This window comes from Patiria miniata, unplaced genomic scaffold, assembly GCF_015706575.1.
Source record: "Patiria miniata isolate m_02_andy unplaced genomic scaffold, ASM1570657v1 HiC_scaffold_3, whole genome shotgun sequence".
Lineage (NCBI taxonomy): Eukaryota > Metazoa > Echinodermata > Asteroidea > Valvatida > Asterinidae > Patiria > Patiria miniata.
In genome coordinates, this window is record NW_024037069.1 from 29,625,502 (window position 1) to 29,651,121 (window position 25,620).

The 25,620-nt window shown below is 41.3% G+C and overlaps 4 protein-coding genes across 6 annotated transcripts in view; 2 read left to right on the forward strand and 2 right to left on the reverse strand.

Annotated features, from left to right (window-relative positions):
• LOC119737404 (sialin-like) lies at positions 1-10,283 on the reverse strand. The gene is made up of 8 exons (XM_038211736.1): positions 10,198-10,283; positions 6,564-6,894; positions 5,330-5,602; positions 4,640-4,774; positions 4,224-4,431; positions 3,038-3,185; positions 2,133-2,247; positions 1-437 (listed from the first exon to the last, which is right to left on the reverse strand). The coding sequence occupies exons 2-8, from the start codon at positions 6,834-6,836 to the stop codon at positions 285-287; spliced, it is 1,305 nt and encodes a 434-aa protein (XP_038067664.1). The 5' UTR covers positions 6,837-6,894; positions 10,198-10,283; the 3' UTR covers positions 1-284.
• Positions 10,262-25,620, forward strand: part of LOC119737403 — a 21,897-nt gene continuing 6,538 nt past the window's right edge. Inside the window, exons 1-5 of one of the 2 annotated variants that reach the window (XM_038211735.1) lie at positions 10,262-10,473; positions 23,087-23,192; positions 24,154-24,240; positions 24,547-24,735; positions 25,417-25,556. In XM_038211735.1, coding sequence (XP_038067663.1) covers positions 23,171-23,192; positions 24,154-24,240; positions 24,547-24,735; positions 25,417-25,556 — 438 coding nt within the window. In that variant the 5' untranslated portion in view covers positions 10,262-10,473; positions 23,087-23,170. Of the gene's footprint in view, positions 10,474-22,752; positions 23,193-24,153; positions 24,241-24,546; positions 24,736-25,416; positions 25,557-25,620 lie in introns of those variants that run through there. The other variant, XM_038211734.1, reaches the window with a different exon arrangement.
• On the forward strand, positions 11,350-16,369 carry LOC119737406. Of its 2 annotated transcripts, XM_038211739.1 has the most exons (5): positions 11,350-11,378; positions 12,729-12,817; positions 14,027-14,144; positions 14,190-14,206; positions 14,893-16,156. In XM_038211739.1, the coding sequence occupies exons 1-5, from the start codon at positions 11,359-11,361 to the stop codon at positions 15,495-15,497; spliced, it is 849 nt and encodes a 282-aa protein (XP_038067667.1). In that variant the 5' UTR covers positions 11,350-11,358; the 3' UTR covers positions 15,498-16,156. The 2 variants fall into 2 exon arrangements, with proteins under 2 accessions (XP_038067667.1, XP_038067666.1); XM_038211738.1 differs by having other exon boundaries at positions 14,027-14,206; positions 14,893-16,369.
• On the reverse strand, positions 16,264-21,957 carry LOC119737405 (protein ANTAGONIST OF LIKE HETEROCHROMATIN PROTEIN 1-like). The gene is made up of 3 exons (XM_038211737.1): positions 21,358-21,957; positions 18,359-18,533; positions 16,264-17,625 (listed from the first exon to the last, which is right to left on the reverse strand). Exons 1-3 carry the CDS (start codon positions 21,847-21,849, stop codon positions 17,171-17,173), a joined length of 1,122 nt encoding a protein of 373 aa, XP_038067665.1. The 5' UTR covers positions 21,850-21,957; the 3' UTR covers positions 16,264-17,170.

Below are 25,620 nucleotides of genomic sequence, written 5' to 3' on the forward strand. Positions count from 1 at the left end.
TTTTTTCTTCCTTTTTTTTTTTTTTTTGCTTTTCCAGGGGGGCAAGCGCCCCCCCTTGCCCCCTAACGACGCCCATGTACAGACAGGTTTCACATTACATCCCAAGGTAGATGCAAGCATGCAGCATCTATAATGATGAAATTCTCTCCATCTACGTCTTCCAAACCGCTCGGTTTGTAAAATATCCACTTAATATCCACATACGGTGGCAGGCTGAAATTAGGAGCTCCGTGTGATTAAAAGACTGCTCCCAAGAAACGAGACAAGAACAGGGCACTTACAGACTACAGGATCTGGCTCGCCGAGCTCTGGCTGACGTAGATGAGGGCGCCCCCTATGTTGACGGCCGACGCCATGACGAAGACCGGGTACCAGTAACCGGTGGAGCCGACAACCAGCGCCGTGACTGGTCCGCAGGCCAGGCCAGGTAGTGTGGCCTGGTATTCAAAGGAGAAAGAATTCAAAACTTAACAATGGAGTACCGAAGTAAATACGTCACGCGCACAAAATGTGTGTAAAAGACATTAAGCGCGTGATTCAGCCCGTGAGCCAACACGCACGCATACTCCATTCGTTTGCACTACATTTTCTGGTTCTAAATGACGTCACACTTCGGTACTCCATAACCGTATGAATACTTTAGTGTCATATTTGAAACTTTATATCGCAAAACATCCCAGCTAGAGAGAATTACGACACAATCCATGATAAACTAAATTTAAAAGGTGCAAGGTGACTCATTGGTGTTTAAAAATCATTCATTAATACCTAAGACAGTTTACCCATTCCTAATAGTCGAGATCCCATCACGTGAGTGGCATGCGCTTAGGCATGCGCAATACTACCAATGAATCCGTATTTCATAGTCCTAAATTAACACCACACCGGCACCGCTGCGTTCTGCGCCAATCTCCATATAAGCAGATTTTTAGTACATACCATAAACATAGCTAGAGGGGTGTTTCACAAAACATGAAGTAAACTTGTTGAACTAAATCGCTTGGAAATTTATAATTTTTGACTTGTTTTGATTTTTTTGACTGAAAGGTATTTATGAATGGAAATAAACATGTGCTTAGCCATTTTAAACAAGTACATTTTAAACCAACCAGGGGCCTGGCCGTGGATAATGACGCTTGCCTTCGGCCCGAGCCATTATCAGCGTCCAGACCCCATGAATGAAAGAGTAGTTTCAGCTTAAACGAAACTCAGATAAACTGGAAGCCAAAGTGTAATACATTGGAGTGTTGCCTTTTTCATGTGCTACTGGGTGGTGAGTTCCAATTTGGACATGTAAAGAGAGCGCCCTCTTGTGTCAGCAAGTTCCATATTGAAAATGGACAAGGTCATGATGACAGCATAGTGCTATAGACAACTGCATGGCAGGCTTGTCAAGATATGAAGTATGCACTGTGTTGCCCGTTGTTGGCATGAGATCACATCAGTGCTATAACTAGGGTTAACCCTAACCGAACTCAACCCATCAAAGCCCAACACCAGGTTTTGTTTAAATCTGTTGGGATAGGTACATTACCCCTAAACTGATGGTCTTTTACATTGGGTCTGGCATACCTCCAGAAACTAAGTCGAACAGTGTGTGTGTACAATTTCCCATGTGGGTGTTGGAATTTGCCAGGATGGGTAAGGTTCCTAGTAAATTAGGCTGGGGAGTTAGGGTTAAGCTGCTAGGGGGCACCTGAGGGTGCACCAATTTTTCAAGAGGGGGGGGGGGGCACTGAGGGCAACGTATATATTGTTTGTGTGCATTTCAAAATTCAATAATGGGCACCCGACATACACGTACTTGCGGTTACTATTATTTGTCGGTTCAGCACATGAAATCTCATAGCTGCAATCGGCTGAATGAGAACGTGTCCCGGACGCCGATTTCGGGCGCAATTTCAAAATTCAAAACAACTTCGCAAATTTTGAATTGAAAACAAGATCCTAGAATATGGTTTTTCTCGGAGTATACAGCATTCACTGAGCTAAAACTTCATCAGGTTAGGTGTTAAGCCCCCGTCTATAGATATTGAGCACTTTTGTTGCTTCAAACGAAAAAAATCACAAATAATCTACCCTACCTTTAACTTACCCTTTGAAGGAATAAAGAGAAGACAACTTGTACTCACCAGTGTGTTGGAGACAGCAAACGTGATGCCTGCGTGGTTGGGGGCTACGTCTGGATGGTTACTCATGTGGCCTGATGAGTTACAGCCACAGAGTCCCAACGATATCGACACAAAACTGGACAAGAGGAAAGTGTTACCGTTTGAGTGTTAGGATTTGGTTTTCAGTCTCTAAATATATCCTATTCACATGAACTGTGTCAAGGGCATTTCTTTATTATTGATAACCCGTTAACACCTGGACTTCATTGTATTACATTGTATTTATACAATACCTAAGACCGTTTACCCACTCCTATTGGTAGAGAGCCTGTCACATGGCCGGTTTTAAATAGTTGATAAAGACATGGCTGGCTGGTCTTAAACACTTTTCCAGTGTCACATGAAAAATGGACTCCTATGAAATCCTAACAAAATTTAACAGAAAACCCATAAATTGAAGAGTGTCTTCCTGAAATGACATCACAGCAACAGCACCCTCAGTTGTCCGGAAAAGCATGGACAATTTTTAAATGTCTACAGAAGTGCACTTTTCAATAAAATTAACCAAAACGGGATTTCAAATAATTTTCATAAATTTAAGAGTAAAAAAATGCACAAAATATGTTCCCAAAGAAAAATTCATTGCATGAAAATTGATGCTAATAGTGCCAAGGCAATACCACAGAATCCACTGTTGCATTTGGTTGCATTTAGCAGGGTAACTGCTTGGTGCCAAGGCTGGTATGCACTGGGTTCACTGCACAATGCAACAGAATCCACTGTTGCAATTTGCTGCATTTAGCATGGTTTTTATTTCATCAACATTGCATTTTGTTGCATTTGGCAGGGTGCCCAGAGAAAACATGTTGGGGGTAGGGATAATGCACAGTAACACAATGGTTAAAGAGTTGTTTTTCCACACATACCATACTGCCAGTGCCAGACTGTCAACGTAGCTGAAGCACAGCAGGAACAGAGACGGACCAATCAGACCGATGCTGGTCATTAACCTGCGGACTGACAGAACTGTCCAATGCTTCTTGGAGATCAGTGAATCTGCGAGGTGACCCGCAACTGTTGACAAAGGGACGACAGAAAAACCATTTCACGTTGAAGAGGAACATGTGATATGACCAGGGCCAATTTAATGGCGCTGCTTAAAGGTAAGCAGTAAAGTTGTGTTAACTATAGTGGCTCGCGCTCGTCGCGCTCAGGTAGAACATAATGTACTCCGGGCTCCTTCGACCAATAGGAATACCAAAATGAGCGTGCGCCTCGTCTTTAAGAATGAGTGCAGCATGCGCGTGAGCGTGACACCAACGCAAGAATAGCTTCTAATTCTGGTCGCCGGATTCCACGGTTCCACCACAGAAAATGGCTGCCGCCTGCTTTGTCTATAGCAAAAGAGTTGTGCTAACCTCAAAGCACTATTAATCAGCTTGGATGTGCCAAGGGTTGTGAGCACATGGAGTTCTTTATTGCTTTTTTGTCCTCTTAGGTATGATAGCGTCTCTTTTGTTGTGCACTCTACTTTTGGTCTACATGAAACAGACATAGGCTCTGTAAGAGAAAATCGTGTGCTCGGTAGCTCGGTTAGAAGAGCAACGTTAGGGTGTCCTGGAGGTCGTAATTTAAATCCCACATGACTTGTAAGGATTTGTGAGGACTTGTGATGGACTTGTCAGGAATTGTGATGAACTTGTGAGGACTTGTGATGGACTTGTAATTGAGTTGTAAGGGTTTGTGAGGACTTGTGATTTACTTGTAAGGATATGTGAGACTTGTGAGAACTTGTAAGGACTTATGAGGACTTGTAAGGACTCATGAGGACTTGTGATTGACTTGTAAGGATTTGTAAGGACTTGTGAAGACTTGTTAGGACTTATGATGGATTATGTGAGGACTTCAGGGACATGTGATGGACTTGTAATTGACTTGTAAGGATTTGTGAGGACTTGTGAGTAACCTGTAAGGATTGGCGAGACTTGTGAGGACTTGTAAGTTCTCATGAGGACTTGTAAGGTCTCATGAGGACTTGTGAAGACTTTTTAAATACTTGTAATGGACTTGTGATGGACTTGTGAGGACATGTGAGGACTTGTTGAAACTTACTGACTCCGACCAGTGAATTCATGATGTAGGGCAACGCGGTGAAGCTTATGTCCTTAGAGTTAGCCCCCAGGTGCCTCTGTAGGTAGGTGGGCAGCCAGGACAGCACGATGTAGTTGGACCAGTTCATGGCGAAGTGGGCGGCGTAGATGGCCCACAGGGACCGGTGGGAGATGTAGCTGGTCCACCGCACGCTGTTGGTGGTGTCCAGCTGTAGGGGAAATGAAATGAAGCAGTTTACCAGCCAAGCTGTAATATGACGTATACCTCTTCTGACTGGCGCCAATCTGATTTTTTTAGTGCGTAACTTTGCTCAGCAATAATTTCTGCTTATAAAGAGCAGGGCTGTGATCTTGGTCCTAGGATCGGATTTGATTTGTGGTTCTGCTTTCGTTTTGATTGGGAAAGGCCTGACTCACCGTTGGGTTGTAGAGTAGCTGTGGGTCTATATCAGGAGTCTCATCTCTAAAGAGCAAGACCCATATGAATGCCCAGAGGAGACCGATACATCCAAAGACGTAGAACATCATCGGCCAGGACAGATGAGGGCAAATCTGGATGGGAACAACATAGAGGCAGATGGTTTAGATTATTTAAAGCCGGTATCAAATCTATATCGTAATTTCAGGCCGGTTCCCCTATCCGCGACTGGGGGGGGGGGAGGGTTCTTAATATCTCAAAGTGGGACTTTTTATATGCGAGCGCAGAGCGCAAAGCTGTTACGGTGTGGGGTCTGGGGCCTGCTTAAGAATCCCGGGAAATTTTGGATTTTAGATGTTCTGTAGTGCGATCTGAGGCATTTCCTGGCCACTTTCCCCTCCCTTTTATTAGCAAAACTTTATGAGCGCAACATTGTGACAACGCTTGAATTCCTACCATGAAGTGCTTGTTATATGTGGTGATTCCCAGGGCATTCCATATTTAAAAGTGAATCAAATTTGCTTGTGTTTACAACTCTAAGGTGAGATTTTTAGGGGGTGTGGATTAACATTATATTTTTTTGTAAATTTCTGAGCAGAATGACCCCCTCCCCCCAAATTAATTTTGTTTCTGGACTTTTTTCCCAAATGTTGTCAACTACCTTTAAAAACAACACTACTAGAATTTACCACTGAAGCAACGGTCTGTCCGACAGACCCCAGCGCCACCAGGTAGCCGAAGGCCCGGGACCGCTCCTCCACGGGCACGTGCTGGGCGAAGATGTGGAAGATGGTTGGGAGGCAGAAGCCCTCGGCGAAGCCCAGCAGGATGCGGGACATGATGAGGAGATTGACGGTCTGGGACAGGATCGGCGTCATGAAGGTGGCTAGCGACCAGACGGTGACCGCTATGCCCAGGGTCATGCGACCGCCGAACCTCAGCGCCGCTTTGCCCCCAATCACCTGGAAATTGATGGACAAGCTGGTGCAAGGTTAACTCTCTCACGTAGGGTGAGCCTACATATCAGCTCAGCATGACGTCTGCTAGAGACTGCCAGCCAGTATATCCTGGTGTTACTTTTTTTTGTCCAAACTAGCTTTCATCACTAACAATGAAATGCCTGTACTCAGTATCTACAGGTACCCATGCCTGTCCTTCTAATTAACCCTAACCGCCCTGAATCCTTCAAAATCCTCTTTGCCAAAGTGGAGGAATTTGGAGGATGGAGGTTACATTGCAAAAGTGCGTTACAGATTTTTTAGGATGCACTTTGTCAAGGTCTTATAGGCCTGGATTATGCTTGAAATCCTCCGCTCTGCTCCAGGATGTCACTGGCCAAACTTCAACATATTGAGGACCATATAATAAATAATGGAAGAAATAATGGAGGAATTTGCAGGATTGAGGCTATATCCTCCAATTGGCCTCATGGAAAAATAGCATATAGCCTCAATCCTGCAAAATTCAACCATTATTTCTTGAATTTTTAAATTCCTCCACTTTGGCAAAGAGGATTTTGAAGGATTCAGGGCAGTTAGGGTTAACATAGATTCTCTTGGGCACATTTTTGCATTGGGGTGATATAAATCAAATTAGGTTTTGCCCTTCACCAACGTTTTTTTTAAATACTGTATTCTCAGTGTGTTACCTCCCGAGTGAAAGTTGGAAAAAATCACTCAGGTGGGACTCGAACCCACGACCTCCTGCTTTCTAGTGCAGATGTCTTACCACTTGACCGCCGAGCTAACGGGATCGGTTGGCCGGTTCGAATCTGATGTACATGTACATAGCAGCGGGTACCGCATAAACTATTATAAGATGGAATTTTTTTTTTTTTTTTTTTTTTTGCGTCGGGGTGATATAAATCAAATAGGTTTTGCCCTTCACCGACGTTTTGAATAAGGTGAATAATGAGATCATTACCTGGCTACTGATGTAGCCATAGGCGAAAGCGCTGAGTATCCATCCCTGTACTCCCATGTTCCAGTGGTACTCGTCCGTCATGGGCACCACGGCGATGGGCATGATGACGCGGTCCGCCGCGTTGATGAAATTGGCCATGGAGCAGAGGGCCACGATCTTGGAGCTGGAGATCTTGGGGGCGGTGTAGGACATGCTGCAGCAACAGTAGGGCCGGGGTTTGGGATCGTCTCCCTCAACTAGAGGCTGCTGCTGGGCAGGTTGAGGTAGTTTCATGGGCCGAACGGAGGGTGTAATGCAGGGGAGCGAGGACTGATGTATTTGAAGTTCAGGTCTGCAAGGAAAACATCAGTTCATAGTTGATACCAGATAAAACTACACAATTTTGTTTGTTACTCAGAAGTCAGGATATAAACGCAAAAAATAGATAGTGGATATTTTGCCGGAGGTAATGACGGCAAACTAACGATTACTAAAGGTTTGCCGGCGACAATCCATATCAACAGAGGGCGCTGTACTCTTTAAAATAGGGCTGAATTATAAGATGTATTAAATTCCAGCCAGAAGTTGTGTAGCACGTTTGGTGTAATGGTTAAGCAAAGGCTCTAGTAAGCGGGATGACTCGCGTTCGATTCCGACCGCACCACATTTTTAAGTTTTTTTTTTCTCAAATCTCATCCCCAAATAAACAAGAATATTCTTCTTTTATTATTTTAACATGTCTCAAGCATTTTTTTGCAGAGTATTACATTTTGTTTTCTTTTTCAGATTTGTGGCTCTGGAGGATTTTTTTTAAAAGGGAAATAAAGTCCGAAATTATAAAATGGTCTGAATCCCATCTTATGAATACGAGGTAACAACGATAATTTTGGCATGGAGCCAGACTAAAACTTGTCACCGGAAAATGTTATAAGTACAAAAAAACAGTAACTGCGCATGTTCAGTGCATATCCGGCAAACTAACGTTTACTAAAGGTTTGCCGTCTCCGGCAAAATATACACTGCCCAAAAAATAACTCCACACATTAACTCAGCAGATAGCTATTACATTGTAGTATGGAAACTTAGTGGCTATCGTAATGGCAGCCATAATGCTACGGCATTGCTAAAACACCATTGCGAATGCTGTATGTTTTCTGAGGGAAATGGGTCAACTCGTACCCGAGTTAACTCGTACCCGAGTCAACTCGTACCCCAAAATTGACACCCAAGTCAAGTCGTACCCGAGTTAGGTCGTACCCGAGTCAAGTCGTACCCCAGTCAACTCGTACCCGAGTCAAGTCGTACCCGAGTTGACTCGTACCCGAGTCAACTCGTACCCGGCCCGCAGCTCAAAATAGTTGCCCATTTTCGAAAAGAAAATCAGTGAAACGAACGGAAGATCGAAGGGATATGGCCGGTTGTCCGTGCACGGTGACATCGTTTGTGCCGAGCCTGTGCGCGCACTCGCTGGTCAACGTGGTCGTAGCACAGTGACATCGTTTTTGCCGGGCCCGTGCGCGCACTCGCCGGTCCACGTGGTCGTCCGTGCACGGTGACATCGTTTTTGCCGGGCCTGTGCGCGCACTCATCGGCCAACGTGGTCGTACCGTGCACGGTGACATCGTTTTTGCCGGGCCTAGTGCGCGCACTCATCGGCCAACGTATGCATGCTTTTATCAATTTATTTTATTTTTATATTAGGCCAAAAAAAAAAAATATTCGGTCTCTGGTCAGACCAAAGTTCCGGAATTGACGCGGCCACGCGGCTTTTTTCTTTTTTTTCTTCAGCTTGGATTGTACAGACAAGGTGGGTACTATTTTGCTTTTTTGGTGTCCTCATGTACATTGATGGCCTCCATAATTTGCCTTGGTGCTTTCGATCATTTGCCTTGGTGCAGTTTCCCATTCCTTGGTGCTCTTTGGTAAAAAAAATTGAGGAGGTGCGGAAATAGAGGGCGCTGTTGGAGCTTCCGCGGAACATTTTGGAAAAAAAAAAGATCGACGCGCGTGCTTAAAATCGACGCGCGCGCTGACCAGAGACCGACTTATTATTTTTTTTGGCCTTACAGATGATCCTGTGGTTTTCCGATGAACCATTTCAGCTGCTCAATCCGATCGATCGGATGGTCTGTCACACAGTTCATGATGAATCGAATCGGATGTCAAGTTTCGACAAATTCGAGGACGAAACCCGATTAGCTCAGTTTTGATTAAGATAATAAAACTTTCTCTTGCACTTGAATTACAATTTGCTAATGTCAAACAATCTTTCACACCCAAGTATCAACTAACAAATTGGTCCCCTAAAACTTATAGAAAGAGCATCTCTGAATGAAACGAGCCACCATTTTCCTTTATCGTGTTTACTTCCTTGATGCCTCAAATGTAAACAAATAATTAAATCCTACATTTCTGTTACCAAAATAATATTCTAGTTGAACTTATCGCAGAAACTTTATTTAAGCTGCACAAGATTTTTTTTACGACATTTAACGAACTAATTGTACAAAAAATGACCAACATATTAAAGAATCATTATAAATTAAATAACGATGTCCGTGTGACTCTTTTAAGTTTCCTGTAATATATTTTCTCTTCAGATTTGTACTTTCAGGGCCCCCAATCTTCCCAAAGAGATTTGTGCCATGTGCAGTTTTTATTCAATAAATGATGCCAAAAATGGAGTGAGTGAACGTTGAAAAATATTACTTTTACATTACAAAATTCATTTTTTAATAGCAGCTTTCTTTAAAAAAAAAAGGTCTCAAATACTAAATTCGTAAAAAGAAAACTATGCCCTTAAAACTCGTTCGACCGAACAAAAAAAAGACGTAGCAGTTCGCTCAGTGATCCAGGGTCTCTGAAAAAAGAAAGAAAAAACATCATTACTAAGAGAAAATACTACACAAATTTAAAAATAACACATCTGATGATCTGGATGAAAAGTGAAATTTACCGTTTATCAGCGAGGGCTCCGTCGACTCGCGAGTACCACACTGATGCCGTTTTGAAAATGTTCTCCGCACGGTACCCGTCCGTTCGCGATGAAGCCCTTGCCGATGAACGGTACATTTTCCCTTTTCATCCAGATTGTGATCAACATTTGATACCACCGCCTTCAACTAATCATTGAACTTTATTTGTATTTCTGGCGGCGTAACTACTATTTCTCAGTGGCCGTTTTTGAGGGTAAAATCGGAAGTTTTGTTAACCATCCATCCGTACTTCCAAACTAAAAAAGGAGGGGAGTACGAGTTGACCTGGGTGCGAGTTGACCCGGGTACGAGTTGACTCGGGTACGAGTTAACCTGGGTACGAGTTAACTCGGGTACGAGTTAACTTGGGTACGAGTTGACTCGGGTATGAGTTGACTCGAGTACGAGTTGACTCGGGTACGAGTTAACTCGGGTACGAGTTGACCCAAAATCTTTCTGAGTCCCCCTTCCAGTAATCAAGCCCCGCCCCTCCCATTCTACATGTTCTAGACACTGCAACGTGTCGTGGTAGTTTAAAAGTGGCTAGTTCCAAGGAGTTGCAATGCTGATTCATTCTACACCTCAATGCAAGCTTTATGTATATTTGCGCACATTTCTTTGCGCCTTAAAATTACAAAGACGAACAATGAAATGAGGAAATCATCAGTAAAAATTCATACCGATTCTTCTAAATTCTCGTCCACGGGCGCCGTCATTTTGAACTCTACCCAGACGTCTCTAACAATTTAATCCATACTGCTGAAAAGACGGGTACCCAAGGAATGGACAAACTTATCCAGTTGGTGGCGCCCTCCAACTTGAAGGGCTAAACGTGAAGAAGAATCCCCTCTACATTTTCCTTTTTATTTACCCAAATCCCCTCAAAACGTCATACCAAATTAAACCAGAGGTATCGGACGATTGTGCAGGATCAAGAATGATAGAATCCATCCTCTGTTAGTGTTACTTCATGTACTAGTTTGAATGGGATGTGATTGCCCCCGAAAGTTTGTCATGTTTGTGTCCAGACTGGGACCGTGAGTGCATAAAAACGTGCAAAATTACTACTGACGTTTTTTTACTCACCATTTGGCTAATTAATGCCCACACAACACATACATCAAAATGCTATAGTTGCAAGCATGTCACCTACGAAATTTGAGACCTTAAATCCAATTTTAAGGCAAGGTTTTGGCAGTTCAAAAACCACCCACGTCAATCTCCATGCTCTGGAAATGGGTGTGTGATTCCCAATGTATTCTGGGTAGGTGTAGGAAGAGCCTTGCAGCTTACTTGTTTTTTAATCAATGGCCAAATGAACATAGCGCCCTCTGCTAAAAAATGAAACATTTTGCATTCACTCAGATCAACAAGAGGGCGCTGTTTTATCTACACGATGAAAATGTTATAGCTGAGGAGTCTTTTTGCACAATGCATTGCAGTACACATCAACGTGATGTTTCATGTATGGATTTCGATAACTCTCTGCAAAATTATAATTAAAAGCTGAATTTTTGGTGATGCAATGCTCACAACAGCAACTTTGCTAGGCAGAAGTTTCAGGGATTATTGAAGAAACTGTAGTGAGTAAGAAGCTTGCAAATTTGATTGACACTGGTTTTATCATGCAGCACAAAGTTTTGCACGATATGGATACCTTAAGTTTTGGGACTCTCATACACTAGGGGCGTTTTCGAATCCCTGTTCTTGACAACACTCGGGTTAACCCGACACGAGAACAGCGGTCTCGAACGTGACGAACAGACCCGAGAGGGCGTTCGCGGATCGATTTTTTCACTCCCCGGTCGATGGAGGGTTCGGCGAGGTGCAGCTTGAACAAAATGGCGGACTGTGCAGATTCGTAAGTTGTTTTGTGGTTGTTTTTTTTGCTAATACTCAGTATTGGAATAAGAATACCATTTTAGTGCAGGTCTGCAATTTCATCCCCGCATGTCCGGTTTTGCAACAATTTTTGTTATACCTACTCGGTACTACGACAGTACCGTACGAGTTTTCGCGGTCTTTTGTCATTATTGTGTGGCTGCGCTATGTTATGGTTAGCCCCTAGCCCAGGTTGGACGAAGTCTTCAACGTAGGGAGGAAAGGGAGTCCACCAGGGCTAGGTTAGCCCCATAAATGTGGCCTATTTACTGGACTGCCTCCGTAAACATAGGCCACACATCCACATGTAAAAAAATCGTGTCAACTTTGCCAAATTTTGATTTTCACATTTAGGCTTAGTTTGTAGGATTTTTTTTGCTTTAGAAGCATACCCACCCTCTTTATAGGCTAGTCAGAAAGTGCTGCCTTTTTCAGATGTCTAATTTTTGTGAAATTACATGTTGAAATTTTGATACGCAAACATGTAAAAATGAATCTGGAAATTTCACGAAAAATAAACATCTGAAAAAGGCAGCACTTTCTGATTAGCCTAAGTATAAAGAGGATGAGTAAATCTTCTAAAGCAAAAAAATCCTACAAACTAAGCCTAAATGTGAAAATCTAAATTTGGCAAAGTCGACACGATTTTTGTACATGCGGATGTGTGGCCTATGTTTACGGAGGCAGTCCAGTAAATAGGCCACATTTATGGGGCTATGTTATGGTCATGTTTGTAACAATACGGTCAACATGTGTGAATTTGTTTGGAGCTTGCTGTAGCTGTCGTCGGTCGTTTCTTTTTTTTCAACTATTGACTTGGACAGGTCAATGCCAAAGTCATAAGTCAAAAAAGAGTTGATTGTCAGCTGTAGTTATGCATATGGCTTAAGCCTTGCTGAGCATGCTGAGTGAGTGTCACAAAACGGCTAGAATTTGTCATGGAAACTGCACTATATGCGGCTCCACACATCATACATTAGCCCCATAAATGTGGCCTATTTACTGGACTGCCTCCGTAAACATAGGCCACACGTCCACATGTACAAAAATCCTGTCGACTTTGCCAAATTTTTATTTTCACATTTAGGCTTAGTTTGTAGGATTTTTTTGCTTTAGAAGCATACTCACCCACTTTTTGTTGAAATTTTGATACGATTTTTGTACATGTGGATGTGTGGCCTATGTTTACGGAGGCAGTCCAGTAAATAGGCCACATTTATGGGGCTAATCATACATGTGAGTTTAGTTATTCAGGTGGGGAGGGGGGGGGCACATTGGGGAGCATGAAAGGGAGTGTTTAATATGTACGTGTACGTGTATTTGTTTTCAGATACTTTAGAGATGTGACCATAGATTTTGGTGATGGGAGAGCCACATTTACAGTGGATTTACCAACCTGGAATGCCATTGAAAGGCAAGGTAGGTACTCTAGGCTATGTCATGACCCGATGCCTATTCTTAGTATAGAGCCTTCAATTTTTTGTAGTGTAATTGTATATAAATGTTAACGACCTTTTGTTGACAACAAGCTGCCAATAATATCTTCGCAACAAAGGGTGACATGGCTAAGCACCCTTTATATTTAATATTTTGACGGGAAAACATAAATTGGTTCAGTTTACTGGTAGCAGGCACGTGACAGGTCAGGGATGAATTTAAGGAAAGATTTCCATATACGAAGTTCACTCAACACCCTGTGTACAAACCCTATGAGAGTGGACTGAAAAATTCTAAGTGTTTTCTAAGAAAATGCTTGTATTTTCTCACTACTGAAATTGACTTCGATGACATGAAATTGCTATCTGGGGGCTTGTTAGGCCGAGTAAAAAAAAAAAAGATTCTCGTCCGGGTTTTTGAAAACTAGGAGGAAGAGGGGCTTTGTATTTTTTATTTTTTTCAAGATGGCCACCATTTTAAAAATTTCCTGCAACCGTTAGTGTTTCCACTGTTCAAAGACACTTTTAAAATGAAAGACAAGTTGGACAAGAGAACTGAACATATTTACAGTGTCCTTAGAGTTGTATTGGTCTACCAAGAACAGTTTTAGATGCATTTGCTTAAACCGCCAAAAGTCGCGAGCGAATTCTTTAAACACATGCTCCAGCGTGAGCTAGTCTCATAGTACCGGTTGCATTCTGGCTTTGAAGTCAGCATTTACCACATACAGTATGGCAGACAGATTCCGGTTGAATTTTCAAACGACTGTAGTCTAAAACTATCAATAGACATACATGTACGTAGTCTGGTTCCCTAGACCTGACAATTATTCCTGACGCTCATGTCTCGGCCTCGACTCCATGGGCGCGTAGATTCATTAGGAAAAGTCAGAATCTTTTGGTCTGGGAACCAAGTGGCTAAGTTGTTGTGAACTCGCCATGCTCGCACTGTCGCAGGGGTAGCGATCACACATCGATATTATGTGGTGTACAAAGTGACCAACAGAGTCTATACTGAAAACTTTGACTCACATATTTCGCAAGTATTTATTTTCTGATGAATTTGTGGACTTTTTCAGTGTTTTTACTGCATTTTTCATAAATAAAAATTATAAAAAAATCCAGGCGGCCTCCAAAAAGGAAGCAAGTTGCACTATTAAGATCAAGTTTCCATTTTTTACTTTATTTATAGATGCCGAAGTACTTCAGAAGTTAAAGCAAGCCTATCTGGAGTTGGGGGAGATGTGCTGCTCGAAGGAGTCTTCATCTTGTGTGACAGCTACATGTACAACTTCGACAACATCTGCTACATCTTGTGTGACAGCTACATGTACAACTTCGACAACATCTGCTACGACCAACACAATAGCGTGTGAGTTCTTCAAACCAATTCTTCGTTTTCAGCAACAGGCACTACATGGGAGTAGGAGCCAGGGGTCCTAGGGCGGCTTTAGCTCCAAATTTCTGACGGTTAAGCAAGCTTGTTTTTCTAATTTGACCTTAATATTCCATAATTTCATATGCTTTCATGTGTCCCCCATATTGAGTAAAAGAGGTGATTTTGATGCTGTGCCCTTGCACTGTTTACCTTAGGTGGGCAATTTTACTGGTTATCCTAAACTCTTTTGACTTTTCATGCAATTTTTTGGCTGCTATACCCAATGCTCCGTGATTATGCAACTTAATCTGGCTTCATCAAAAATTGAATAAAAATGTTTTTTTTTTAATAAGGAGAAACTGTTTGTGTTTGAAACAAATTGCTCCCAGGAATGTTTGGGTCAGTGAAACTTTAGACGGTCCTTGGAAACTATCAAATTGATGCAGCCATGCGGCTCTTCTTGGCTCTTCTTGGGATCAAAATTTTGGATCCCAAGAAGAGCAGCATAGCTGCATCAGTTTGATAAATTTTGTTGGATGAGAAATAGATATTAATTTGTTACCTTAGCATAAAAATTAATGAGATAAAATGGAAATTGTATTAAAAATTGCTCTGTTGTAACAGCTTAAAAAAAAGTCACGATCAATAGCTAACCTTAACAATTTCATTTGATGTTTCAGCCACATCAAAGGAAGTGCCAAAAAAAGTCCCGCTGTGTTGGCCTGAGTCTGCATCCAGTGTGCTAGTTGGCTTGAGAAGTGAAAGAGATTACCGGTTTCATCAATGCAAAGCCCACAAACCCATATGGGAGGAGATCGCAAGAGAAGTGCCTATTGACTGTAGCGGTGAGCAATGTTCCAATAAATGGAAGAGCTTGAAAAGAACATACATGGAGACAGTAGACCACAATTCCAAAATAGGGAATGATAGGAAAGACTGTAAATTCTATAATGAATTCAATGAGCTGTATGGGAATAAGCCATCAACAAAGCCAACCTTTGTGATGGATTCAGGAACCACAGCTTGTACTGTTAACGAGTCAGATACTTCAGACCACGAGGAGCAGGCAGCCCCACTTGCTGCCCCAGCTGCTAGTCAGTTAGCTACTGCTAGTGATGAGGTTGCCCCTAAAAAGAAGGCAAAGAAGCTTGGGAGGAAAAGTCCTACGATTGCATGGCTTGACAAATATGCAGAGGTTCAGAGGGCAGAGGCAAATCGTCGCCACGAGGAAAAGATGCGACGTTTCGACCGCCTTCTTGACATCTTAGAAAAGAATGAGGCCTGAAGAGCAAAATGCATAATATTCTGTGTTCCATTCCACTTAGTACAGGATCTTTGATCAGAGCCCAATTTCATGGCCCTGATTAACCTAAACAGAGAATCGGTCCCAATGGTATCAGGAAATTTTACAGGGTATTTAACTGGTAAGATGCTTACGGATTTCATGAAATTGGGCCCAGGTCATTTGTTGTATATAATGGCTTTTCTTTAAAACGTTTGGCTGTCACATTTAGAAGGCAGACGTACTAATATGAAAATTTACAGTTGTAGCATTAGTGTTGAATATCAAATCATATCTTGCATGTAGTGCACACAGTGCAAAAGATAACATTATATAATTGTTGCACGCTGTGATGTGGTACATGGCGTTTTGTGCACCCAAGGGAACGAATGGCACCCAAGGCGAAACAATTGTTTTGTTATATCACGTCTTGGATAGTGTGATTTACCGTTTGGCGCTGGAAAGTGAAAGAATCTTGTTTCAACTAGATTCTCCATGGCACGTACGTACGTGTAAAGAATCGCCTTTTTCAGCGGTGAGTTTCACTGTTCCCGACGCGCACTCCAGCATATAAAAACGCACTTAAATTTTGGCGCACACCAGTGAGACGATCTAGTTTTTTTTACTGTTCAGTGTTAATGTTAACCGGTAGGGTTACAGTGCATCCTGGTACCCTGACACGTGACGGTTCTTGACCAATGAAATTGCACTATCCAAGGACGTGATATAACAAACAGTACTGTACATTAACACAGAATTGAAGGCAAACTTATGGTATTGAAATATATTATTTGCTTGTTTTTATTCATCTCACACAGTCTTCACCCTAATTCAATTCTTTTTTATACTTCATTGTTGTATTATTTATTTACTGTATTCAATTACCTTTTTGTATTTAAAAACTTAGTTTCAATTTTTTGTTGAAAGTATGGAAATAAATGTTTCCTTTGAATTGAATTGAATTGAATTGAATTGAATTGAATTGGTTTATAATTTTTATTACCTGTTCAAATATACTAATAATAAGCAGGTGAGGATGGAGGAAGGGCCAAGGGGGTCAATCTCTCTCGGTGAGCTGCCAGTGAGGGCATTCTTTGAGTGTGTGACGTCAATATGCATACCCTCTTTTGTCTTTAGTCAGCGCATAGTTAAGTCTTCATTTATCCTCCCCACGACAGACTCAAAAACACAAAAGGGAACCCACCTTGTCTACAGCTACCATTCTTTCTACATTTCCTTTCATCTTCAGGTATAATCCTTTTTACAGTATACAGTATCCTTTCTTCAATAATTAAGTTTAAAAATTTAGTATTTACATGCATACATGTACATGTAGTGAGCTTTGTAATAATTTAGTATAATAATTTATTATTTAAATGCATGTACATGTAGTGAGTTTTATCATCAGGAGACCTATGTGCCTGCCTGTCCACCACTACAATAGGACCAAAAAATAGAAATCTAACATCAACCCCACCCAAAAATCTGAATTTCCCCACTGGAGAAATGGCAAGTGTTGATTGTCTATAAGATAATGCACACCTTTGACAAAATACTTCCAGTCATAGGAGAGGATTTGTTTTGGGGCTTTTTCCCCATCAAAATGGTTGTAATTGACCCATGATGAGGGATCATCAATGGTATGTTCTCACTCGTTAATGAGATTACAATGTAGTTCAATGGACACTTTCGACCAGCCTATTGCGAAGATCAACTCCAGAATTATGGTTGTGGTACATGTTGTGATACTCGTTCACTTCTTCCTCTTCCTCAACGAAGATCTCCACGTCATCATCGGCTAAAATGCACATATTGTGTAATATGCATGCCGAAGTAACTAGTTGGCATATAGATTTCACCTGGTGACAGTACACCTCTCGTAGCCTGCGAAAGCGTCCTTTTGTTAGCCCTATTGCACGCTCCACAACTTGTCTGCAAGAAGACAACTTTTTGTTGAACTGCTTTTGCTGTCTTGTGAGATTGTGATAGTTCTTGAACACTGTAATCAGGTATGGCCGAAGGGGATAGGCAGAATCTCCCACAAGGAACTGGTCTTCATCAAACAGCAGTCCATGGTCTGCTCGATCTGCAATGCCACTATTTCTGAAAACTCTGGCATCGTGTGCAGAACCTAGAATGGAATATTGGAAACAACAATTGTAGATTTAGCTGCTTTGTGCTTTAATAGCAGCATCGAATGTATATTCCCTTGAGAGCTGAGATGGTAGGCATGAGGAATATTTAATGGGTCTAATGAGCAGGGCAATGATCACCATATGGATAAGTGCGATCTACTGTTATTATCTTAAACCTGGGAGATCATAAAGGGGAGATATAGTTGAGACTTTCTCATTCTGGCTAAATACTGCAAGATTACTGTAAAATTTCTCTGGGGCAGTCGCAGCTTTGACAGGTTGCAGCACAGTCGGTTTATAAATGGAATTTGCATTTGGAGACAGATGCTGGCAGCTGTAAAGTGGCAACCTATTTTTGAGAAAGACTACAGTAATGGAGGCACTTGCCAATTTTCAGTACCAGAGGGACCATGCCACTGTACATTTACAGATATGTGCCGTCACTTCAACTAATTATTAATGTTCCCGCCCTGATGATATTACACGAATCTTTGCTCTTTTTGAACCAGCTTAACAATCGTACGCTGGTTCAAAGAGCCAAAGATTCATGTAATATTATCATGGTAAAGGAACGAGATGACACTTCATTGTAAAATTTTACATGTAGACTACACTATGTACATGTACATGTACACAGTGACCTTTATGCTTGAGAGATACTTGTCCTGTGATTGGCCATGTTGCAGAATGAACAGCCTACAGGACTGAATCCAGCCAAGAATTACCCACCTGGCCATCCAACATTGGTGTCGGTTATCAGCAATTCGTCATCAACCACCACTTGCAGTTGTACGGAGGGAAATTTCTTCCGATTTATATAATCCTGGTCTCCTCCAGGAAGATTCATAATTCTGATGTGTGTTCCGTCGATGGCACCTACAATTCCATCGAATCCTGAAATATCCTGGAATCGCAAAAAATAGTCATTTAGTGTTGTTCATTTTCGAATAATTAATATTTGATCACTAGAATCTGTGTTAGACCAAATATTCAAATATTTGACATTTGCCAAACATTTCTTCAATTTAAATTTGCTACTGCATACTGTACTGGTTAAAGTTGCAGGAAAAGCTTTGAGATGTACCGGTACTGTAGTTATTATAAGCTGTTTCATGGATCATTAAAATTTAAAAATCACAGGCAAGTGTATATGTGTGCAGCATACATTTTTATTCCAATATTCCAACAAGCAAATTGCTTTTGCAATATTCGATAACTTGAAGACTGAAACCTGAATATTCAATAAATTTTACACTACTAATTTAAATTACCATGAGAAAAGAAAATACCAGGCTAGGTTACCAGGGTTTTCCCACTGCACAGCCTTAAATTTAGGCAAGCATTCCAATGCTCGCCCGGTCATGCATGTGTTTTACATTGCAGATATTTAGAAACATTTGTGCATGCTGTGCACAGAGCTCTGAAGAGTGGTATCCGCATATTCCGACATGATCATGTTTAGACCTTCTCCAGAATCTGGGGTTACGACCACTTGGCTGTGGCATCGCTCTCGCTTTTTACAGTAGGGCAATTCCACACCAAAGTGGACATGACACCAAAAAATTCAAATACATGTGACTTAAACAAATTTGGCATCAAATGAAAGCTAAAAGTCTATATTTTCAAGATTTGAAGTCGGAATTTTATTTTTTATACATTTCGGTACCAAAAAATAGGATTATGTAATAATCCTGTTTTAATCCTAAAAATATGATTAATAGTGATATGAAAGTATTCTACCAATAGACACACAAAAATATGTACTAATGCCATCAGTTTCTGTCATGAGAAAGTATTGGTCTTGAAAAACCGACTAAAACTTGTTTTTAACATTTTGCGTAATTTGTTTCGCTTCAGTGACTTCTAATATTTCAGCCTTCGAAAATGTCCTTCCGTTACCGAAAAAATACATATTTTTAATTTATTTTTAAAACTTGCAGTATGAATGCATTGAAAGTTATTGTGCAAAGCAAGTTTAGGTAGGCCTTCAATATGGCATTATAACTGACACTGCTGTACTTCTCGTTTTTTAATTACAATTAATTAAATCACGTCCTTCCGTTACCAAATTGGTAACGGAAGGACGGTAACGGAAGGACAAATAGTATTTTTATCAAATGTTACGACATTTGCGCTCATGTTTGAAAAATGAAAGTCACTGCAAATACATGCATGTATAATGAGCATTGAAAGGACATTCATGTGACCCACCTTCACAAAAGCAGGATAAGCAGGGCAAGGTGTTTATTACAAAGGAAGGCACAGGCATGTACAACATGTACAATGTACATGTACATATATGCCGATGTACCAGTACTTGTACATGTATGGAGTTGTTGCAGAAAATCAAATCATAAAGTTGCTGCCATCAGCATTCATGGACAATAGAGAAAGATACGAATTCTGTGAAGCCATTCCAGAAGCAAATTAAGTCAAAAATGAGATGGCAGAAAGTACCGGTACTTTGGGGCACTTTCATTCAATTTACATGTGTAAGACATGTGAGGTGCAGTCTTTGACAAATTATGCCCAAGTTAACAACTTCAGTTTGGATGTTTATAAATTAATTGTTACTACTCTAAATCATTGTAATTTGATTTCAAACATTGATTTTAGAGTTCAATTAAAAGCAACACCTAACTGAAGCCATCAGTTCTACCGGTAGATGTTTTTACCTTAAATGTACATGTAGGCTGGTCGCCCCCCCCCCCCCCCCCCACCCTTTAGGTAAACCTTTGAACCTACCGGTATTATTATTAAAAGTTGTTGGTGAACATGTAACCAATATACTCAAGAGTTCAAATACTGTGTATTTAAACTTTTAAGGATTGAGGTGATGGATTTGAAGTCCATTTCTGTAGTAGTCCTGTGTTCGTGAATTATGTGTTTTGGGTTGTTTTCGTTTTTCTTTTGTTATCATTAATTAGCAGGCTTCTATCTTTATCTCAATAGTTTCTTGGGTATAATTATTTATGCCAGGTCTGCATATTGTTGATTTCACATTCAGTTACACATTTAAGCAATTTGTTTCACTTGTATAATTTTTTGTAAATTCACATTTTGTTCATGCTATAATTGAGTAAACCTTTTGTCCTTCCGTTACCGTCCTTCCGTTACCAAATCATAATCTGCTTAAAACGTTGTAATTATATTACCGAAACACTTAAAGTCAAATGAAAGGCGGTATAGCATAGATAAAGCTTCAGGGATTCCATTTCCTACCTTTAAAATATAATTGCCCCATAAAATTCACAGAGTTTTTGCAAAACGCGAGTAAGTTGGAAAAGCCTTGTCCGTTTTACCGTCCTTCCGTTACCGACCTCATTAATATTCATAATTCATAAACGGGAGGCATTCATGCCCCCCAAAAGTGTGGAAAATGAAAGTAGCATTATAGCAATACAATTGTGACATTTGTTTGCTGTAACTATGAACAGTGTCTGTGATACACACATTTGAAATTTTGTTTAATGAGTGTAAACGTCCTTCCGTTACCGTGGAATTGCCCAGAACTAATAAATAAGCTTCGAAATTTGCATCCCCTCTCATTTTTAAAGCATCCATCCATTTCCACCCAATATTACAGGGTATTTGTCCGAATACTCATTGACATGTAGAAAGCAAAAATATATTTTATCTTACCTCAAAGCCACAGAAAATTCATTGGCGGGGGTGGGTGCTAAGGGGGCTATAGCCCCCTAAAAAATTGTAAAAAAAAAAACACCTACCCTGAATGAGGCAGAAGTTTCCCGTCTGCGTTGGCTTGATGGCCATCGGATGAACCTTTGCCTTTGATCGGTGAGACACTCCGACACCCTTCTGATGGCTTTATGCACGGTGCTTTCCGACACACCAAATTTGAGAGCAAGTTCTCGGATAGTAATTTGGTTGGCAAGGTACCACAGGAAAATTAGCAGTTGTTTCATTGGGGAAACTGCTTCAAACGGGCCACCGGGGGCTTTAGGGAGTAATGCATCGTGGATGACATTTAGGATATATTCAAAGGTCCTGGTGGACAGACGGAAGTGGGACCTGAATTCTGATTCCTGCATGGCCGGGATTACCTCTTCTGTAAACCCATGAATTCTTGCTCTCTTATCCCGTGAAAGAAGAGCTGCTATGAATGCCACATCAGTTTGGTCTGTTTCACATTCATCTTCTGAGTCGTCCTCGTTCATTTGGAATAGGCCTAAGTACAAATTCAGACGATTGTCGGCCATTTTGCATTGCTCTATATCGATGCGACACGCACCCGCGCGTTCGTAACAACCAGCTCGAGAGGGCGTTCTTGTGTTACACGCGGGTTGTCAAGAACAGGGATTCGAAAACGCCCTAGTATAGCCCCACTAGTGTGGCCGTCGGTATGCTGCGCTGAACCTAAGGCCACACACCGTGGTACCGCGCGCTACTGAGGACGAAGTTTTCATAAAATTCAGGGCAGTTTCTTACATTCTCAGTTTCTTACTTTCTTATGGTTGCATTCTATGATGTCTCACCTATCACTTCTGGGATGCTTAGGTCTAATGATGTTCCATTTTCCGAGATATTCTTCAATCTTTCTGGAGCCCATATGCCCTCGTGAAACGTCTGGTGGTGGCAGCCATTTTGAATGTGACAAGAGATGACCTCAAGCTGTGACGTCGCGTTTATGCAAATTGCTTGTCGAGCGCGCGAGGGCGGGAGTTGCAAATGCGACGGCTGTTTCCTGTGCCGTAGATCCTGAATAGAGATCGGTGCACGTGGCCCCCTGCCGATAAATGCATGGTACAGGAAACAGCCGTCGCATTTGCAACTCGCGCCCTCGCGCGCTCGACAAGCAATTTGCATACACGCGACGTCACAGCTTGAGGTCATCTCTTGTCCCATTCAAAATGGCTGCCATCACCAGACGTTTCACGAGTGCATATGGACTCCAGAAAGATTGAAGAATATCTCGGAAAATGGAACATCATTAGACCTTAGCATTCCAGAAGTGATTGGTGAGACATCATAGAATACAACCATAAGAAAGTAAGAAACTGAGAATGTAAGAAACTGCCCTGAATTTTATGAAAACTTCGTCCTCAGTAGCGCGCGGTACCACGGTGTGTGGCCTTAGGTTCAGCGCAGCATACCGACGGCCACACTAGTGGGGCTAACACTAGTATTGAGAGTCCCAAATTTTCGGACTAGTTTGTGTCATGCAAAACCCCAACAATGCCGGAAAGTGGCCCAACAAGAAAGACCAAGAAATGCTCTGCATATGCCGCAATCGTGTTGGTGTATCGGTAGGCCCTACCACTTGCCTCTCGAAACTCAAACTTTCAAAGATCTTCATAAAGTGGTCCTAGGTACCCAGTTAACTAAAACAAATCTCAGTGATCAAAGTTTGGAAATTGAAGGAGTCTTATGACACAGAAGAAACTTGCATAGTTGCAATCGAATACAATTTTTATGAACTAAAAAAAAATAATGAAGGAAGAGGACGAGGACGAGTTGAAATGCCTCAGGCTGGAGACACTTTGCTTGAGACAGGTCTCGAAATGTGTGGAAGATCATCACATGCAAATCAGTAGTATACAGGGTACGTATTTATTTAAGTAAAAAATAATATGAATAAATAAATTCATTTATTTTGTGTCTGTACTTTTTTTTTATTCGCTCTTTCGTGGACAGTGAGTATGAAAACTCTGTTGATAGATTCACATATGGCATCAACGGAAAAATGCGTAAGAAAATCACATTTTCTACCCCCCAAAAAACTGTTCAAAATTACCATAAATATGGATCAGTTGAATTAAAAGAAGATAATAAGGTTGTGGAAGGCATTTTGGTATGATAAAAAAAAATTAATTAGGTCTAACTTAATAACTTAAGTACTTTTTAAAAAACAGGGAAACGTAACTACATTTTCAATCATGACAATTGCCACAAAGTGCATTTGACGTTAGTTTTTTTGGATTTCTGTTAAATACACTTAAAGGGAATATACAACATTTGCAACAACAAAACTACCATTTTTTTACGAAATACCCTACTAGGATGTTGGTAAATGACAGTCTAAAGCATCCTGTAAAATTATGGCACCATGTGTGAAGTCATTTTCAAGAAAAGTGGTATTTTGTATAAATTTCCAGCGGTGGTCGGCCGACCACCGTTGGAAAAACCTAACTATTTTTCAACTACTGCTCCAAATTTACCAATTTTTTTTCAGTCCAAATTGTTTGCTATTGGTAACATGTTCATGAACGGGTGCAGGCTAGTTAGACTGGTTCCATTATCTTACAATTTTCCGGCATCTATAAATGATCCATTTTATCTTTAGTGGAGTCAGGGAACCAGACTACTTGAAATTTTTGTTTTTCTTCGTTTTTCCAGTATTTTCGAACACAAAACTTCAAACATGTCAGTGTAACAATATTTGATCTGTTATACTAACCCCTCAAAATAGTTCATTTCTGAAAATTACAGCAAAAGCCAAGATGTACATTCCCTTTAACATTCTTTTTACCCTTTTTGGCAATATGCAATATAATTTGTTTCAGAATTACCGTCCCATCTGATTGAGGACCTTGCATCTGTGCTAAGTGTGGACAGCTTGGCGAGACTGCATCCCACTCTCCAGGGGAAAGGTAAATATGTTCTCCGTCTCCAACGAGCCTGAGTCTATGTCTAAGCTACTTGACTACTTCTGTAGTGTAAGCAGTCACCTGGAGCAAAGTGCTAAGCCAGGAATGTATTGGCTTAGCGAAATCACACTACTGGCCAAAATGTAATGCAATGTCTATTGCTGAGGATGGGTCTCATCAGTAGATTTATGCTTAGCGCATACAGTTGCTTAGTAATGTTTTCTGCTAATTATAAGCACCACCGTGAACTTAGGCCCCGATTTTAAGGCGACTTGTCTTCACTTTTTTTGTTTACGTCTTTAATTTCAGGTATTGATGCTCAGCGGTACTGGATGAAGTTTTATCTTTTAACCTGGGGGATCCAGTTTTCCAGGCAGTGCGCGTGTCACGACCCCCAGTTGGCCAATCAGGACTGGCGGCAGAAGTTTCTTGACAAGATGTGCCAGGTGCGACTCCAGGAGTTGGGTCACAATAACCAAGACGGGACTGGAGAGGGGGGTGAGTATAACAGAAGGAGGGTGGTGTAGTTGAGGTCCTTCACGTCCTTGTGATGGATCATAATTCATCACAAGTCCATCACAAGTCCATCACAAGTACATCACATGTCCATCACAAGTCCAATACAAGTCCATCACAAGTCTATCACAAGTCCATCACAAGTCCATCACAAGTCAGTCACAAGTCCATCACAAGTTCATCACAAGTCCATCACAAGTCCATCACAAGTCATCACAAGCCCATCACAAATCCGTCACAAGTCCATCACAAGTCCATCACAAGTCCAATACAAGTCCACCACAAGTCCATCCCAAGTCCATCACAAGTCCATCACAAGTCCATCACAAGTCCATCACAAGTCCATCAGTACTCATTTCTCTGTAGTGCAATCCGAGTCCTGGACGTGGATTGAAGCCCCTCTATTCACAGTTTTGGTGACTCAGACTCAACTTAAGTTACGAAAGACTTGGACTCAACCTTGACCCAAGTGACTCGACTGTAACTCCAATTTATTTCCAGAACGTCAATATTGAGAGCAATTCAAATTTGAGGCAGAATCTCTGGCGGTTTCTTGCAACTTGCGAAAATTCCCAAGTTGCTCAAATTCTAAATTGTATAGTTTTACAGACCAAACCTTGCAGTAAAACCTAGTAAGACTTCAGAATCTCTTCCTTCTTGCAGATGTGCAGAGTGTGAGAATTCAGCAAATCTTTCAAAATCCTCTATCATGGGGCAACGACTGGAGCCAGATGCAAGGACCACTGGATGACTACTCTCCGTCTTCGCTGCTTTTGGAGAGTCGACTTCTCCCGTACATTCAGGTCTGCAAAAAAAAATATGCTTGCATTTTGCAAGTCTGCGGTGAAATATTGATTCTATAAATGT

What these genes read in the sequence shown, in the direction of transcription:
- LOC119737404 (XM_038211736.1), bottom strand. Translation starts at nt 6,836, where the DNA reads ATGAAACTACCTCAACCTGCCCAGCAGCAGCCTCTAGTTGAGGGAGAC. An exon ending in ATGGCTACATCAGTAGCCAG is followed by an intron (nt 5,603 to 6,563) that starts GTAATGATCTCA and finishes ATCAATTTCCAG; the next exon opens with GTGATTGGGGGCAAAGCGGC. An exon ending in AGCTACTCTACAACCCAACG is followed by an intron (nt 4,432 to 4,639) that starts GTGAGTCAGGCC and finishes TTTCCCCTACAG; the next exon opens with CTGGACACCACCAACAGCGT.
- LOC119737406 (XM_038211738.1), top strand. Translation starts at nt 11,359, where the DNA reads ATGGCGGACTGTGCAGATTC. An exon ending in GAATGCCATTGAAAGGCAAG is followed by an intron (nt 12,818 to 14,026) that starts GTAGGTACTCTA and finishes CTTTATTTATAG; the next exon opens with ATGCCGAAGTACTTCAGAAG. An exon ending in TACGACCAACACAATAGCGT is followed by an intron (nt 14,207 to 14,892) that starts GTGAGTTCTTCA and finishes TTGATGTTTCAG; the next exon opens with CCACATCAAAGGAAGTGCCA.
- LOC119737405 (XM_038211737.1), bottom strand. Translation starts at nt 21,849, where the DNA reads ATGGCCGACAATCGTCTGAATTTGTACTTAGGCCTATTCCAAATGAAC. An exon ending in AAACTTCTGCCTCATTCAGG is followed by an intron (nt 18,534 to 21,357) that starts GTAGGTGTTTTT and finishes TTGCGATTCCAG; the next exon opens with GATATTTCAGGATTCGATGG. An exon ending in CACCAATGTTGGATGGCCAG is followed by an intron (nt 17,626 to 18,358) that starts GTGGGTAATTCT and finishes ATTCCATTCTAG; the next exon opens with GTTCTGCACACGATGCCAGA.